This window comes from Osmerus eperlanus, chromosome 20, assembly GCF_963692335.1.
Source record: "Osmerus eperlanus chromosome 20, fOsmEpe2.1, whole genome shotgun sequence".
Classification (NCBI taxonomy): Eukaryota; Metazoa; Chordata; class Actinopteri; order Osmeriformes; family Osmeridae; genus Osmerus; species Osmerus eperlanus.
Window position 1 is genome coordinate 9,836,194 of NC_085037.1, and position 16,522 is coordinate 9,852,715.

Consider the following 16,522-nt stretch of genomic DNA (forward strand, 5'->3'; position numbering starts at 1 on the left):
ACCACTAGATGATGATGTCAAATTATGCATTTCTACATTCTCTTCCTGGTACCCTGCTTTGCTTCTCCCTACACAATAAGTAAATCTGCTTCCCAATGACAGATCTGGAATTGAGAGTCCTACTGCACACATGCTCACATTTGAGCTAATCCACTGTGGAGAGTCAAGGACAGAGGAACTAGAACAGCATTCAGAACTTCTATTTACTTCACCTTAGAGACCTAGACTAGCGACAGTGAGATTGTTCAGAATACTATTAACAAGGTTTTCGGAGTGCCTTACATTTGCATCCGATTTCATAGTATGACCATAGGATTTAAAAAAAACCATTGAAATCAAGTTTTCAAGGAGAAATTACAATTCGATGCATTACAGGCTAGGACCGGAGCTGGACTAAAAACAGAACTACACCCAAGCCTGTGTTGATCCTATTTTCGCAGAAAATGGCAGATTCAGGATTGAGTGTGGACACAAAGAGAGAAGAGAGGCCAAAGTGGGACAACAAGGTGCAGTACCTGCTGACCTGTATTGGGTTTGCTGTGGGTTTGGGCAACGTGTGGCGCTTCCCCTACCTGTGTCAGATCTACGGAGGAGGTGAGGGTTTTCTCTGGTTCAGTATCACAATTCATAATGGTTTATTTTACAATCATTATTTCATTCATATTCCTATTATTTTTCTATTATTTGTTTTTGTTTTATACATTTCATGTTTCCTAATTAACCTGAACTTGAATTAGACTGTTAATCCTGTGTGACTGGCAGTGTGAGTCAATAACTTGAAAAATATTGCAGGTTAATGGGACTATACAGCTGTGGCCATAAGTTTTGGCAATGTTTTGTAAAGTTTGCTGTTTCAGTATTTGAGGAAAATGTTTTCACATGTTTCAATCGAATACTGGAATACAATAAGGCCCATTTCATATTTTTTTAAGCTTTTTTGGGGCAAAGATTTTCAATATATGCAAATAGTCCCCTCTTTTACAGCAGTCAATCTGCTCTTAAAATCCAATCAGAGTGATAGAGTGATTTCACCTGGCTAGAACTAGTTCACACTTTCCCCTGTGCTGATGATATGACTTACTGAAATCATGTTAGCAGTTATTTTATTCCAAGGCCCTGCAAGCTTTGTAAACACAAAATGTATGTCACTCCCAATACTTTTGGCCACAGCTGTATATGATAACATACTTCAGCATGAATTTACAAAATATCCTATGTGCCTCACACCTCCTTCAACAGGACCTCTTGACCTCTTACACCTTTTAACCCTCGTGCTGCCTTCGGGTCACATGACCCAAAGGTTCATAACGAACCATCGTTGTGTTTACCCAATTTTACCCAATACAAAAACAAATTAAAATAATTCTCTTTTAACCTTTGTAATGTGGGGGGTCTGAGACAGCCTAGCTGTTAAAAGAAAATGCTTCACTTTGTCTTTGTATGCGGTAAATTTGTCGCAATACGACGGTGGGTCACAATGACTGATGGGTCAGAATGACCCGAAGATAACACAAGGGTTAAAATGATAATGAATCAGATTCAGAGTCTAACGGAGTTAATGTCCAATCCCAGGAATGTGTCCTTTAACTTGACGTGACCTCATGGCCCCAGATAGTAGCCTGCCATGGCCAGTGATCTTCTAAACTGGCCACTGAACATATAGTGGGAAAATGCAGCCTTTTAGTGTATGCACACATTTTGGTAGGGCATCTATGACCAACACTGTGGCAGCCACAGAGATAGGAATGCCCAAAACAAATCCAATAAACCAATTAAATCAACTAACATCACAGACATTATAGAGGAGAGAAGAATTGAAATAGAAGAATCTAGAGAAAAAAAGTAATGTAACCATTAAAAATATATAATCTTTATGTGTATTTTTATGCCTACCCGTGGCAGTTGCCTTGCCTTTTCATAATAATGTAATTGCCCAGAATGACCTGTGCTTTACTGTGCATGACATACAAATCTCTTTGACTTGACTTCCTGAACCCTCCGCCTGGTCTCTGACCTCCAGCCTCTCACCCACCCAGGTGCCTTCCTCATCCCCTACCTGATAGCCCTGGTGTTCGAGGGGCTGCCACTGCTCTACCTGGAGCTGGCTATTGGGCAGAGGCTGCGTATGGGCAGCATCGGGGTCTGGAATGCCATCACACCCTTCCTTGGGGGAGTTGGTAGGCCTTGGCGACACTGTTTTGCACTAAAATAATGATCTTGCAGATTTGCACAATCCAAAATGTTACTTGTAACAAATAATGATGTCACTTCCCGTGTGCAGGTATTGCTTCCATGATAGTGTCCTTCTTGGTGGGTCTATTCTACAACACCATCTTGGCCTGGGTCCTCTGGTACTTTTTCCACTCCTTCCAGGACCCACTCCCCTGGGCCGAGTGCCCCATTAATGCCAACCACACAGGTAGACTGGATACATATAAATGAGTACATTTCCACTACACTGGATGTTCCTGATGTCTCATTCTTACAACTGGTTTAGTAGACACAGATTTAGTCCAATCTAGAATTTACAATTTTTAAAAGACACTCTTCCTACACCATGTATATTTTTGTCTAGGATCAGTGTTTTTTAAGGAAGTGTTTACTTTAAGGTGAACTTCTTTCAGGAGCAAAGGTCAAAAATTACATCCTGAAACATCCATAATAAATAAACTATATTCAGGACAGTTCAAGCTATTCCAAGAAAGACAAACTCTCCTCCATGCCACTCAAACACACTGGTTTCTCTTCACCACACCCACCCTCTCTAACACTCTCTCAGGCTATGTGACGGAATGTGTGGAGAGCACACCGGTCAACTACTTCTGGTATCGTCAGACTCTGAATATTTCACCCAACATCGAGACCAGTGGTTCCCTGCAATGGTGGATTGTTGTATGCCTAGGAACTGCCTGGTTAATTGTGTACATATGCTTCATCAGAGGAATCGAAACTATCGGCAAGGTAGGTGGATCTGCAAATCGATGTTCATCAATTATTCATCTGTAATGCTCTTTGTTTACAGCAGCTCATACACGTCACGTGTCATATTTTTTCAGATGAATAAAAAAGATGTCTTGGTTATATAGTTGGTGATTCATGGTAGTTATGTATATAGTTGGTGATTCATGGTTGTTATGTTCATGGTTATTGAATGCAATTGTTGACTCACTTTAGTGGAAAACTGTATTTGTGACTCATGCTCCTGTGATTCAAAAATCACTGATCATAAAAGGCAGAGACGTACTGTACAGTACTGCATAAGTATCAACCAGAAGAAAAGTTGCAGTCAACTAACTTCTGTTGAATCCCCCTTTTTTTCTCTGGTGTTTTCTTTTTATCCCTCCACTAGGCTGTGTATGTAACTGCTACATTTCCCTATCTGGTACTGACTATATTCCTGGTTCGAGCCCTCACCCTCCCTGGAGCCTCAACTGGTTTAGTCTACCTCTTCACTCCCGACGTGAGCTCCTAGAAACGGCCTTGACGTTGCTCCTATTTTCCTTATTAAAAGTTTTATGGCATTATATACTTTGGTAACATTGTGACTCTGACCTACACTAGTCGCACCTTACAAAGAACTAACTTATGGCTATGCAGGCATACGCAAACAGCATGATGACAGTTTATCAATGATACAAGAAACATAATTTATGGCATATTTCTCTCCTGGTTGACCGAGAGTTATGTTCTCATGAGCTTAATATAGCAGGTACAGATCAAACATTGTTTTTTTATATTCAGAGCACTCCAAACAGTATAAAAGAAATAAAGTAATCATTAGCTATTGTTGATTGATCAGTGGTTAAGGACAGACTTATTCAGAGGGAAAGAGGTTACATGGTCACAGCCTGTCCGTTATCATGCATAAAGACTAACCTGGACTCCCTCTGTCACTACTTACTGTGTGTGTCCTCGTCTTAGTGGGAGAAGATGAAGAACCCTCAGATGTGGCTTGATGCTGCGACTCAGATCTTTTTCTCTCTGTCACTGGCTTTTGGTGGACTCATTTCCTTCTCCAGCTACAACCCTGAGACGTAAGGTCGTTTTATTTACATACCTGGATCCATCAGGATTCAACAGTCAAATGGTGCTTTTCCACCAATTTTTCTTCTTCTGTGTGTGTTTGTTAGTAACAACTGTGAGAGGGACGCTGTTCTGGTTGGGGTTATAAACAGCGCCACATCTATATATGCTTCCATCCCCATCTTTGCCATCCTGGGATTTAAAGCCAACTCCAACTTAATTTCCTGTCTCGAGGGGTATGTACAAGAAAGGGTTGAATTTAGCCAAAGACCAAACAAGGAAATGTACTTCAAGTATTTGTGTCATCTGCAGGAACATCTTAGCATTGACGAATGCGTTCAACATCGGGGACCAAAACATAACAGTTGACAACTATGACCAGTGGTTTGAGGACCTGAACGGGACTTATCCCGACAAAGTCTTCTCCCTGAACCTCAAACACTGCAGCCTTCAGACTTTCCTCCAAGAGGTAAGACACAGGTAGATTAGTATTAGGTATTAGTTCCTTCTATGTAGGAGTGTTGTTCTCTTTCACAACTCCTTTTTACCTCCTTTCATCACGCTCTCTTCACAACTCTTTTCTCATTGTCTTTTCTAATCCTTCTTTGCCTCGTACCCTCCCTGTACCTTTTCAACCACTCTGTTGACTTCACTTCTCTCTATTGTCCTGTCTCCATCTCATGCTGCTTGTTTCAGAGTGCGTCGGGGACTGGCCTGGCGTTCATTGTGTTCACAGAGGCAGTTAAAGAGATGCCAGGTTCTCAGGTGTGGGCGGTACTGTTTTTCATCATGCTCTTCAGCCTGGGTCTATCTTCCATGTTTGGCAACCTGGAAGGCATCCTCAGCCCTCTCAGGGAACTCCACATGGTGCCAAGCTGGATACCCAAGGAGCTCTTCACAGGTAGAGACGTCCCCCTTGGTCCCTTGGCAAAGGATGGGGATTGTGGGGCATCGATAGCCTATTAAGTAATGTATCATGAGTTTTTAGGGGAATTATTTCTTTAGAGGAAGAAAGGTTGGTGTTTGCATATTTGAATGTACCTCATATTCCTCTCCTCCATCTTTCTCTCTATCTGTCTGTCCTTCTTTCTCTTATTTTTGGACGTCCAGCATTTATCTGCATGTTATCTTTCCTGGTGGCTCTTATCTTCACCATGAGTTCAGGAAACTACTGGCTGGAAATCTTTAACAGCTATGTCGGTTCAATTCCTCTTCTGATAATAGCCTTCTTTGAAATCATAGCGGTGGTTTATGTGTATGGAATGAAAAGGTAAGTGTATTTTTTTAATTTATTATTATCTACAAATTTCGTACCTGTAATTCTTTTTGGATTGTGTGTATTGCCACTTTTCAAAGCTCAACTGAATATCCCTGTCTGGGTCTGTTTAGATTTGGCGATGACATACTCTTTATGACGGGAAGGCAGCCCAACATCTTCTGGAAGGCGTGCTGGATGGTCATCAGTCCTGTGATGCTCATTGTTGTTCTGGTTGCTTATGTTGCCATCCAGGTGCAGGTGGAGCCCTCCTATGCTGCCTGGAACCCAGACTTTGTAAGCTGTTGGCTATGACCAGCTGACTTAGTATATCATTCTGGAATGTAAAACTATTACAGGATTATACTACAGTATAATAGAATAAAAGCATTAAACTCTTTATGTAAAAGGATACGTTTGGATTCAGCTCATCAAGTCAAAGAGATTTTCAAGACTGAACAAACCCTGATGTTACTTCACTTGTTACTTGTATCTCTCCATAGGAAGGCTTTCCCCAGTTTGATGTGCAGCCATACCCACAATGGGTGTTTGCCATCTGTATCCTGCTTTCCACAGTCCCTGTCATCTCCATCCCCCTCGTGGCTTTGTACCACTTCATCCTCTGGGCAAAGCGCCGGCGTTCCTCCCAACGGCACCGCAACAGAGCCATTCCCTACGACAACGGTGGCTATGTCATGCACTCATAGCAAGACTGATTTGAATGCTGCATCAGACTTCAGATCAGGAAAAAAACAGTGATAAATCTGCCCAAGTTCCTAACGCTTAATGAAGAGGAATAGACCTTCCATATTGCACATAATTTTTATTTTGATGTGTACACTTGTCTAAATGTAAAACTTGCAAAAAAAGGAACAAATCTAATAAAGTTATAAAACTCAAGTTTACACAACGCAATGAAATGTATAAAAAGGTGACCACCGGCATGCTAAATAATTTATAATATCAATCTACACAGTATAAACTTTCCTCCGATGAACAAAATGTCTTCTACAATGGTCCAAATATCAGTTAAACATTGATGACCATCGTCCTTGGAAAAATACAGAGTACACAATAAATCAGCTATCAAAGTCCAGAGAGTGGGATGAAGGGATGGATGGTCCATGTTCATATCTTAACTATCAACCTTTATTGGTTACCCAGCTGGCATTATATACAGTAACTTTTATGATTGACCACTGTTGCTTTACAGTTTCATAAAAATTAAGTCAGGATGGCATTTACCAGGTCCAGTCCCATCTCTTCTTAAATATGAACCAGCTTGATTGCATGAGGACACAACTAGTTAATTTGTAAATATGTGAAAATGGAGATGTGACATAATCCTTGTCTCTTGCCCGATTCCTCTAGGTACGTACTTCAAGCACTATAATCTTATGGTCCTCTGTGCTCATGTTTCGTACTCCTTAAAAACATATAGCCATGAAGTTCGGAGGGGTTTTGGGTGTGGCGGCCTGCCTGACTCGCAGCAGCCTAAGGTCTCCCAGATTCCTCTCCAGTCTTTTTTTACCTGCAGAGAAACAAATTAGGGAAACAAAACATTTGGGTGGTGCCATCAGACGAGGTCTTCTAGACATCAGCTACCTTGGGGAGTGTTTCGTGGGCAGTCTACGGCCCACCTAGGCGTGTACGTACGAGAGTGGAGGGCAGTGAGCAGGTCTCTGTAGAGGGGGCGATAGCGTGACAAAACCAGGGAGAAGGAGAGACAGTATATGAGCTCCACCGCCTCATACTGAAGACAGCCTGTCTGAGCTTTACTGCCCAGAGTCACTCCTGGGAGGAAAGGACAGCCGTTGGGTAAAAGAGATAACGAGAGAAGGGAGTGGGTGGAGTGAAAGGGAGTGGGTGTGGATTCAACAGGAGGGAGGGACCACTGGAAGATAAGCGATAGAGAACAACAAGAAACGGCATTAGGAAGATGCGCTCACCCCTGTTGCAGAGTCTGATGAGCTGGTTGGTATACTCTGCCATATTCCAGATAAGATGCAAGAAGTAAACTGGGTTCTGGGAAACTTTCTGACCAAAGGGTAAACTCTGGGCACATACGTGGAACCTACCACAACCACCATAAAAATGTTCAACAACCATCAAATAAACACGAGGAAAACAGATGATGACATACATGAAAGTATACAGACAGAAGACAGACCAGGAGAGTTGTTGTTTGTTTTGGCATTTGATGTTCATATAAACCCTGTACTGGGTGTAATGAGCAAACAATGTAACAAGGAAATCATTGACAGAAGAAAGGTGAGGACTGTTTAACAACCCTGAGTGTTAAACATCAATCTGTGAGCTATAGAGGAGTACCGAGAAAGGGAAAGAGAAGCCTGTGTTTACTATGAGGGGTCATTTTAGGTCACTTAACACTTCATAGCGGTTTCACAACAAAACTGGCAAACAAACACGTATTCATTCCGTTTGCATGTTTTATCCTCTGTCCAGAATGGATCCCAGTATGACACAGCAGTCAGGTGACAGTACCTGCAGGCATGCAGCAGAACCAGCTTGTACAGGTTCTTATACACAGCCTCCAAGGAATTTGTCTGTGAAGAAAAAGTCAGTTACATCATTCACATTATGTACAAATACAATTTTTTTGAAGGATGTATGAAGAGGTCTTGGTTTGAGGAAATAGCAAAGCAACTCACTTTCAGATCCAGGAAGAGGGCGTGACACTTGAGTCTGAGGATGCCCATGAGCTTTCGTCTCATTTGCTTACCGGCAGAGAGGGCGGGGCCTACAGTCAGGCTGTACCGCAGGGATAGGCCAGCATAGCTAAAGGGAGATTAAGAGATGGAGGGGGGGGAAAAGGACTTGAGAATAATGAATCAGCATTTTAGTCAATAACCAATAACAAAATATGATGTGGGCATACGTTTACTGTTATCTCAGTGGTAGAGCATTTGGCTGCTGATCAAGAGTTTGCTGGTTCAAATACCCATCATATGCTGCATTGGTTCAAACATAAACAGGAAGCTAAACGAATACATTATTTATAATTTTGTCATTAAGAAATAGGGATGTATTTAAATACAGTACAATGTGTACGACAATAATCGAACAGTAATCAGATTTATAGTTGAACTAAGAGCTATATAGGGTATTCTAAACATAACATATGGTTTGTATTTAGAATTTTAAGTACAGTAACAATGGTAGGATAGGGTCTACAATACTAGGCCATAAGAACTGTAAAATGTAATAATACAACTCCAGTAGGGCTATCGTGAAACTGACATTATCAACTGAACACCTAAACATTAGTCCTAGTGCTATCTATATGGCACGATATGTTATCTCACAATGCCCTGGTAACACTGTGTGTGTGTGTGTGTCTACATGTGAAAACATGTGGGTTTAGGCATGTGTGTGACAGTATTCTACCTGGAGTAGTCGCAGTAAACATCTAGGGTGCGTGTGTCAAGCAGCAGGCCACACCAGGGGAACAGGCAGTGGGCAGGCAGGACACGGGTCTCAGGGCAGACCCCCTGGTCCTCTGACATGGGGAAGTTGATGGCCACCTTTTGGGGGTTCACCACACAGCCATACTGAGGCACTCCAGCCAACAACGTCCTAGGAACAGGAAGTGATTTCAGCCAGTATCTGGTATGACAGGAAGTGGGAAACATTCCTAACAGCTGGTATAGCAGCTGCTAGGACAGTCAGGGTCTTATGTGCATTGTGAACTGGACTGTTTTTGTATGTGTATGTACTTGAGAAAGGTCTGTGCTTGGTTCAGATCTGGAGTGATGAGGAGAAAATCATCCACCAGCCTCATCAGATGCCTAGTCACAAAGAGATGAAGATCAAGTTTAAATCATCAGCATTGCATTGAAACCCCACTTGGTTGGTGCAAGGGATTTGACTGCCCTCTGCTGGGCAAAGGAGATAATGGTACCTAGAGGCATATTTTACAATACCACACAGTAGATTCACCACATGTATTACATAACCTAGGGCCTTCATCCCAAGAAGAAAAGGGTGGTTTCAAATTAAAAGAAAAGTAAGAGATGCAGCAGCCATCATTCTCACCCTCCTTTCTCTGTGAGGTTTTTGAACAGGAAGTTCTCCATGTGAGCGTAGCAGAGGCAGCAAAGCAGAGAGGACACTACAGAACCCTGAGGAATACCCTGCCACTGACGGAACATTCTGGAACATGCATTCACAAACAACCATTGAACCAGTGACCACATCAATTGCTATTGTTACGTCAAAAAATTACTTTATCGCTAATAACAACTAACTCATTACTAAAGAAAGTTAGTAATGAAAAAGCAGCATACATACTTTTTCCCAAACTGAACAACACTCCCAGTGAGCATTTGGGTGAAGAACTCCAGGACATCTTTGCCTTGCAGATCTAAGGAGAAATGCTAGATCGGACGAGACATTTAAATTTACACTTACATTTACCAGACGCTCTTATCCAGAGCGACTTACAGTAAGTACAGGGACATTCCCCCCGAGGCAAGTAGGGTGAAGTGCCTTGCCGAAGGACACAATGTCATTTTGGCACAAACTGGCTCGAACCGGCAACCTTCTGATTACAAGCCCGATTCCCTAACCGCTCAGCCACCTGACTCCCTTCTTCACTTAGGCCTATAATTTGCTCCATCATTTCAAAAGAATACTACTGACCACCTCAAGATGGCCGCTTCCCTCACCTGCTCCACCAGGATGGCATTGTGAACCTTGCCCTTCGTCTGCAGTGACATCACAAAAGCTTTCATATTGGTGAATGCTACAGTGTCCTCCAGGAAATCTGCCTAAATACGGAGGTAAACAGTGTTTATTTGAGAGTGTGTGTGTGTGTGTGTGTGTATGCATGCTTTGGAGTGAGTATGTATGCTTTAGTATGCACCTTTCTGACGAAGGTCTTTTTTAGGCCCTCATGGAAATTGGCCCACACTTTGGCATAGCGCCGCACAGAAAACGTCTCTTCCTGGACAGGTGACAGAACCTGACGAATCACCTCCAAGAGTTTGGAGTGGGGCAAACTATCGTAGGCCCCACTCACATCCACCTGAAAGAGAGAGTGCGAGGATTGAGTATTATTAGCAGCTTGTGACAAAACACAACAAAGCCATATACCTCATCATATTGCAACCAGACAAACCGATTCTATGCGTCACATCCAGTGTAACAAAACCTGATTTCAGACATGCTAGAGTATGTGATTTGATACAAGCCATGCTTAGTTGCCGACAAAACAAAAGAAATACAGGTCAACCAACCTTGACGAAGTAGAGGGATTGGGGCTTGTTCTTCTGAGCTGGGGAGAGGGAACCTAGGACCCTGTGGATGTCTGTCATCCCCCACACTGTTGAACCCAGGAGAGCAGGTGTGGTGCGCACACACACGCGCAGAACGTCCAGTAGATCCCGCACTGATGCCTGGAACCTCTACAAGGGAACACCGCACTCAGAATGCAAACCTATGGATTTAACCAAGGTTCCTACCTTGGCACGGTTTTTGTCTTTGGATTTGAGAAAACCAGGCAGATAAAAGGGCTTAGCTAATCTAATGACCTGAGATTCTATGATGGAGGGGATGAACACACACCCTTGTTTTGGGGTCAGCTCCTAGGACACGCGTGATCGGCCTCATGCCCTCAGTCTTGGGGATGAAGCGAAGCCGAGATGTGACAGTGGTCCTGGGGAGGGACACCACCTGTGCAGGGGTCAACTCCTCCATCTGACCCTTACACTGATGAGTCCTGAGGACAAGGTCATTTTTAGAGAGTGTGTGTGTTTTGTGTGTGTTGTGTGTGTTTTGTGTGTGTGTTAGCCTACCTGAAAGCCAGCTCCTGGAGCCTGGCCCAGACCTCCTGTCTGTAAAACCTCAGAGCATTCTTGTGTCCCATACTCTCTGTGACATAGAAGCAGGCCCTGACCAGACCCAGCACATAACCGTCCAACAGCCAGGCCAGGAACTGTCCTAGCACCCGTGTCCGATATGCAAGCTCACTGGGTGGGCAGTGACCTGGTCGGGAGAGGGGGATGGTGAAGTGAATGGAGCTGATTGTCAAAGGGGACAATACAGCAAGAAAAACAAAATCATAATTTTTTGGCCTTTTACGGACTCTTACCTGTCTTACTGAGCTTTATCCAATCACAGTCATTCACCTTCATCTTCCAAAGGAGCTCAGCCAATGAGAGGCGCTCATGCTTGCCCATGCGCAGGAATTCCCGTACTCTGAACAGGAAGTTGAGCCTGTTGTGGTCTGATCCCCACAGCTCCCATGGGACCACAGTGGCGAGGCACTCCTTGATGAACAGATACACCCGGTGAGGTGCACTGTGCTGGGGCAGGAGAGCTGCCATCTCCCCCTGTCCTTCCCCAACTCCCTTCACCACCCCTGGGCATAACTTCTGCAGTATCCTGGTGTATGCACAACTCCTGTGTCTACGTAACAGCTGGCTGAAGAGGGGTACCATGTTGAAAAACCTCTTGGGCAGTTTTTTGGGTTTCCTCTCCACCCCTTTGAGATATACCACGCCCTCAAAGAACATTATTCTCACCAAGTCCCGCCCTTGGAGTCTCCTCTGCTCATCCCATTCACCCTTCCTTTTCCTGTTTAGGAGGAAGCTGCGCATGCCCCGCCCCCCATAGAGCATGCCCAAGGTGCGGATAAAACACTGCGCTGGGGGCAGAGGGGGGAACAGCCCTGTTCTCCAACTGGCACCAGCCTCTGAGGGCAAGGTGTGTAGTTTGACTGGATGTTGTGTTCTAGCAACATCCTCCACTGGTCTAGGGCACACAGCCAAGTCTACTGACTTTGGCTGGTCACCAGTTCCACAGTGACCCTGATTTGACCCCTCCACAGTCCCTAAACTCTGCATGACACCTTCCTGTTCTATACGCCTCCTCTTCCCTGGCAACTCTCTTTGATTCTCCTCCATGTCCCTCTCTCTCTTCTTTTGTCTTATTTCTCCACTACTGTCTGCACTCCCCCACCTCCTCCTGCTGCTCTTAGTATACTTAAGATATCTCTCTCTCCTGTTCCAGGGGATTGTCAACGTGACTATGTTCCCAGTGGCATTCCGTCTTGACCTGCTTTGAAGGTTAAACCCAGAACCAGTCGTCATGGAGACTCGCTCGTAGACAGGTGTTCCACACACCTGGAAGAGACAGGTTGGAGGCACCGTCACAAACACGGAGCAGCACTCCAACATGTAGCGCGTGACATCCGTACCCAGGCGCTGGGACACTTTCTTCCACATATCACTACCATGGATGTAAGCTGCACTCTGAGTGACATCTCCCTGGAATCTAAACTGGTCTGCGTCACGCTCCTCTTGAGCTAAAGGGTAACCGTATCCATGTGCAAGGACGTTTCTTTTCTTCTTCCGCTTGAAGCTGTTGAGAATGAATGCTAACAACTCAGGCAGCGTGCAGATCTATGGAAGGTGAACAAAAAAAACATCAACATAGGCCAACTGTTATTAGACAATCAAAAATGCTTAGCTATCGGTATCTACAATGCCGTTAAAAACACAATGACTGAAAACTTAGGCTAATCAGTTAGAAACGGTTGTATAGTAAGTGCTCTGCTTAAGTTAATGGCACATGTACCTGGTTGCGGCTTGGGACGTAATGCAATGTTTTATCTGTACATACGTACACTCCCCGGACAAACGACAAGAATCTGGTTGTTTCGGGTGGTTCGACAAGGTGCGCTTTATGTCCTTCTCTGAAAACGATGCTGTTGCTAAACTCCTCCAAGGTCTGAACGTTCGGATACAGAGAACGAAGTATTCCGACACTACGCGACATTTCAGCAACGGGCATGTTGACCTCATGCACCGCACTTACCCGTGGATTTTAGCATACGCTTTAGCTGACAGATTCTCATACACATACATCTCAAAATGGTATACTACAATAACCAGGTGATAACACTGTTCAACGTTCACAAGCACTGTACATGTCTGGTCTAAACTTCTCTAGAAGACCGCTCTCTGTCTTAACCAATGAGAATCACGAAGTAGATTTTTTGTCCTCCAATGGTATCTTCATACTAGGGCACGTGATAATGGACCGTCATTACATGAAAACAGACATGCTATGGTTTATCCAAAAATCCTTTATTTAAAAACGTGATTTCCCACATTACTCCATCATAGGGGTTTATGCAGCTAGGTCTTATAAAGGTAAATATAATATTTGTAATTACATTGATAACATTCGTATTGTTATTGTTCAATTGTTTATCATAAAAATCTGTAGAGGCTTCAGTGGTGTGCAATGTTAAGACATTTTGTACATTACACATTTCCATTTGAACGGTTTACCACATTGCAGTTTTTTTAATACCTGACATAATTGGATTCAGATCACCAGCATGTTTGCTGGAGGGGGCTTAAGGGGAATCTGTCCCAAACTGAACCTCTTTGCCCCAAACTCACTCAGCTCCTCTGGTGTCAGTTCACTCTGGGAGGTAAAAAGACTGTCTGTTACCTCCCCAGCAGAGCCTGTCCCAGCTACAGTCCCTGTAGTGCTCCCTCCAAACAAAGAACTTACACTTGTCTGTCCAAAGTCATTCCCTCCAGTAGAAGGGGCCGCAGCCCCGAAGCCTCCTCCGCTATTGGCAGTTGAGGAAAAACTGAATCCGGAAGCGGAACCTCCAAACCCGGAAGTAGATGGTGCCTTGGTGGCTTCAGCTACAGGGGCAGCGAATGAGAAGCCCGAAGCCGAGGGGGCCGACGAGGCTGGAAAAGAAGAGAAGCCAGATGGAGGTGGTGTGGCAACAGCTGTAGCTGCAGCAATGCCGAACCCAGTGGGGGCTGCCTGGGTGGCTGATGAGCCAAACTCAGCGCTTGGAACAGCAAAGCTGAAGCCGCTGGCACTGCTGGGTTGGGGCTGGGCTGGAGCCCCAAAACCTGTAGAATGAGACAGCACAGTCAGAACCAAACTATCAAAGGTCTATATTCCAGATTCTCTGGGTTTGGGGCTTTAAACGAACCAATAGAAGATTTGATCCTCACCTCCTGCTCCAAAGCTGGTTGTTGAAGACCCAAACCCAGTCCCAGATGACCCAAATCCTTCTGATGTTGCTTGTGGTACAGGATTGTTTAACTCAGCAAGCTAGGAAAAAAAATTATTGTAATGTGTTGAAACTAAATTATATTATATTCCAATTTAAATCTGCTCTGATGTTGCTTGGGGCACAGAGTTTAACTGTGGTCAAGCTGGGAATTGTTTTAGTTTTATTTTAAATTTTAAATATTCTTTCTAGGTGCACTTAGTAAAAGTACTAGATACAAATAGAGTCTGAACACTGGCATGCACCCTGAAATGTTAAATTTATTGAAACATAGAATATCTGAATACAAGCTGTCTTCCTCAGATCCTTCTCAGTGTCAAGACATCCTGGGAGTAAGTGTGCTTGTCTTGGTGTGTGAGTGTGCATGTTTGTGTGAGCGTGCATGTTTGTGTGAGCGTATGTGTGTCACCATTGCGACTCGGGTTGTAGCATTCATAGTCTTCAACTCCTGGACTCTGCTTCTCCATTGGTTGATTAACTGAATAATGCCATTAGCCTATAAACATTGAGATTTATACAAGTTAGCAATGATAATGATAGCATCTTATACATGGGGATACTTCACAAAAGTAATAACTCACATAACCCTGAAGGTCACCAGAGTCTTTGTTATTGTAATACTCCAACCTCAACTCTTCAGGGGAATGATCTCTGAACCCTGCAAAGAGGTACATATAGGTTTAATGTCATGGCCTCTACATACCTATTAACTACATTCATCAAAACATCTTCTATTCAGAGGTAAGGTGAAGTCTAACAGCTACTTTGTCACTCATGTATGTAGGCCATCATCTGGCCTACAGTATTAACAGCAATGCACAGTACCTGAGATAGTGGCTTTGAGCACTGAGTAACAGGAGAAAACCCACTGTCCTGAGGTCTCCCAAATTTCCATATCGTTCTGGATGGTCTCTCTGAGCAGATAAACAAAAACAGGGTAAAGAATAGAGCAACATTTCATAATAAAAAGCAATCTAAAGGATATAGTGTATCTTTAAATGCATTAACACTCACAGATGTTTCTCATTTTCGTCCCCAGGTCTGTCTCTCCCGGCCTTGTCAAAGGTACTAGCGTTGTTTAGAGCTGTGAATCTATTTTGAGAAGAAAAACTGAACTCTGTGCTTTTCACGTTATCCCTTCCTCCTCCGCTTTCTCCAGTATTCCAGTTGTTACCACCTCCTCCACCCCAGTCATCTCCTCCACGCGAGAAGGAAGAGGGCTGCACATAATTTCCCCCAGACCTCTGGGAAGGGTTCACCCACACTCGGTTGCCGAATCCTTACAAAGATAATGTTCGTTATACCAACAAATGTAATGTAAGCATAAATAAACCATACAGCTAGACTAACCTAACACGGTTAGAGCTAGCTAGACAAACTAGTTAAGCTATGTAGGCTGATAATGATTCGAGTAGATTCAACGAAGTATCATCATCCCTTACACAGTTTGATATAGTTGTTGCTAGCTACATTGATGAATTTCGAAAATAGTCTAAAATCATTACCTCCGCCACCGGCTCCACCTCGGTTGCTAGGCGGGCGACTGTTGTTGTAACCACCGCGGCTTCCTCCACCACCTCCTCCACTACTAGCGTTGCCTCCACTTGGGTGCTCATTCCAACACTTATCGCCATACCGACACCGGCCTTGCATAAAAAAGTTGCACACTACCATCGTTTATAACTCGCATATAATGTAAATATGGTGGATTCACTGTTATTATCTGGTTTCCGAAAGTAATGTATGTGGTGTGCATTGTTTTCATCCAAACACCGCCATGTTGAAATGCTGCAAGAGATACTGTCGCAGGATTTACGAGTCATACTTTTTGTGGCGAACTTCAAACAGCGCCCCCGCGTGTTTAGTTTTGACATTGACTGTAGTTCCAGGCACCATACACATCGCATACTTTTACTTTCTACTTGTATCAGGTAGCCTACTGCTGTTACCCCGACAAAGTGCGTACTGTATTCTGCATACATTTGGGACTTGTATATAACCGGGCCTTGAACAGACGTTAATTTACATGTGGTAGGTCTTCTATTGTATCGTGGTATCTGCGGTTGATGCATCTTGAAGTGCACACAGGGTTGTAGGTCAGAAAAACCAGAGAAGCATGCTGACTCGCATAATGCAAAATAATGTATCGTAGGACATTTTAGTGTATACTGCTT

General features: G+C 43.8%; 3 protein-coding genes across 3 annotated transcripts; 1 reads left to right on the plus strand and 2 right to left on the minus strand.

Moving 5' to 3' along the window:
- The first annotated feature begins 61 nt into the window (after positions 1-61).
- slc6a18 (solute carrier family 6 member 18) lies at positions 62-6,178 on the plus strand. Its single transcript, XM_062446260.1, has 12 exons — positions 62-594; positions 2,037-2,177; positions 2,282-2,419; positions 2,780-2,961; positions 3,350-3,460; positions 3,922-4,034; positions 4,131-4,259; positions 4,336-4,492; positions 4,720-4,924; positions 5,134-5,293; positions 5,413-5,575; positions 5,782-6,178. The coding sequence occupies exons 1-12, from the start codon at positions 444-446 to the stop codon at positions 5,983-5,985; spliced, it is 1,854 nt and encodes a 617-aa protein (XP_062302244.1). The 5' UTR covers positions 62-443; the 3' UTR covers positions 5,986-6,178.
- A 185-nt stretch (positions 6,179-6,363) lies between these two features.
- Positions 6,364-13,272, minus strand: tert (telomerase reverse transcriptase). The gene is made up of 16 exons (XM_062446257.1): positions 12,878-13,272; positions 11,391-12,702; positions 11,095-11,284; positions 10,865-11,018; positions 10,537-10,704; positions 10,164-10,325; positions 9,967-10,068; positions 9,590-9,675; positions 9,335-9,451; positions 9,016-9,087; positions 8,687-8,875; positions 7,951-8,077; positions 7,784-7,845; positions 7,228-7,352; positions 6,935-7,072; positions 6,364-6,809 (listed from the first exon to the last, which is right to left on the minus strand). The coding sequence occupies exons 1-16, from the start codon at positions 13,091-13,093 to the stop codon at positions 6,706-6,708; spliced, it is 3,324 nt and encodes a 1,107-aa protein (XP_062302241.1). The 5' UTR covers positions 13,094-13,272; the 3' UTR covers positions 6,364-6,705.
- A 98-nt stretch (positions 13,273-13,370) lies between these two features.
- Positions 13,371-16,142, minus strand: nup42 (nucleoporin 42). The gene is made up of 7 exons (XM_062446261.1): positions 15,854-16,142; positions 15,363-15,627; positions 15,174-15,262; positions 14,930-15,006; positions 14,758-14,844; positions 14,290-14,389; positions 13,371-14,184 (listed from the first exon to the last, which is right to left on the minus strand). Exons 1-7 carry the CDS (start codon positions 16,020-16,022, stop codon positions 13,634-13,636), a joined length of 1,338 nt encoding a protein of 445 aa, XP_062302245.1. The 5' UTR covers positions 16,023-16,142; the 3' UTR covers positions 13,371-13,633.
- Between the last annotated feature and the right edge of the window lie 380 nt (positions 16,143-16,522).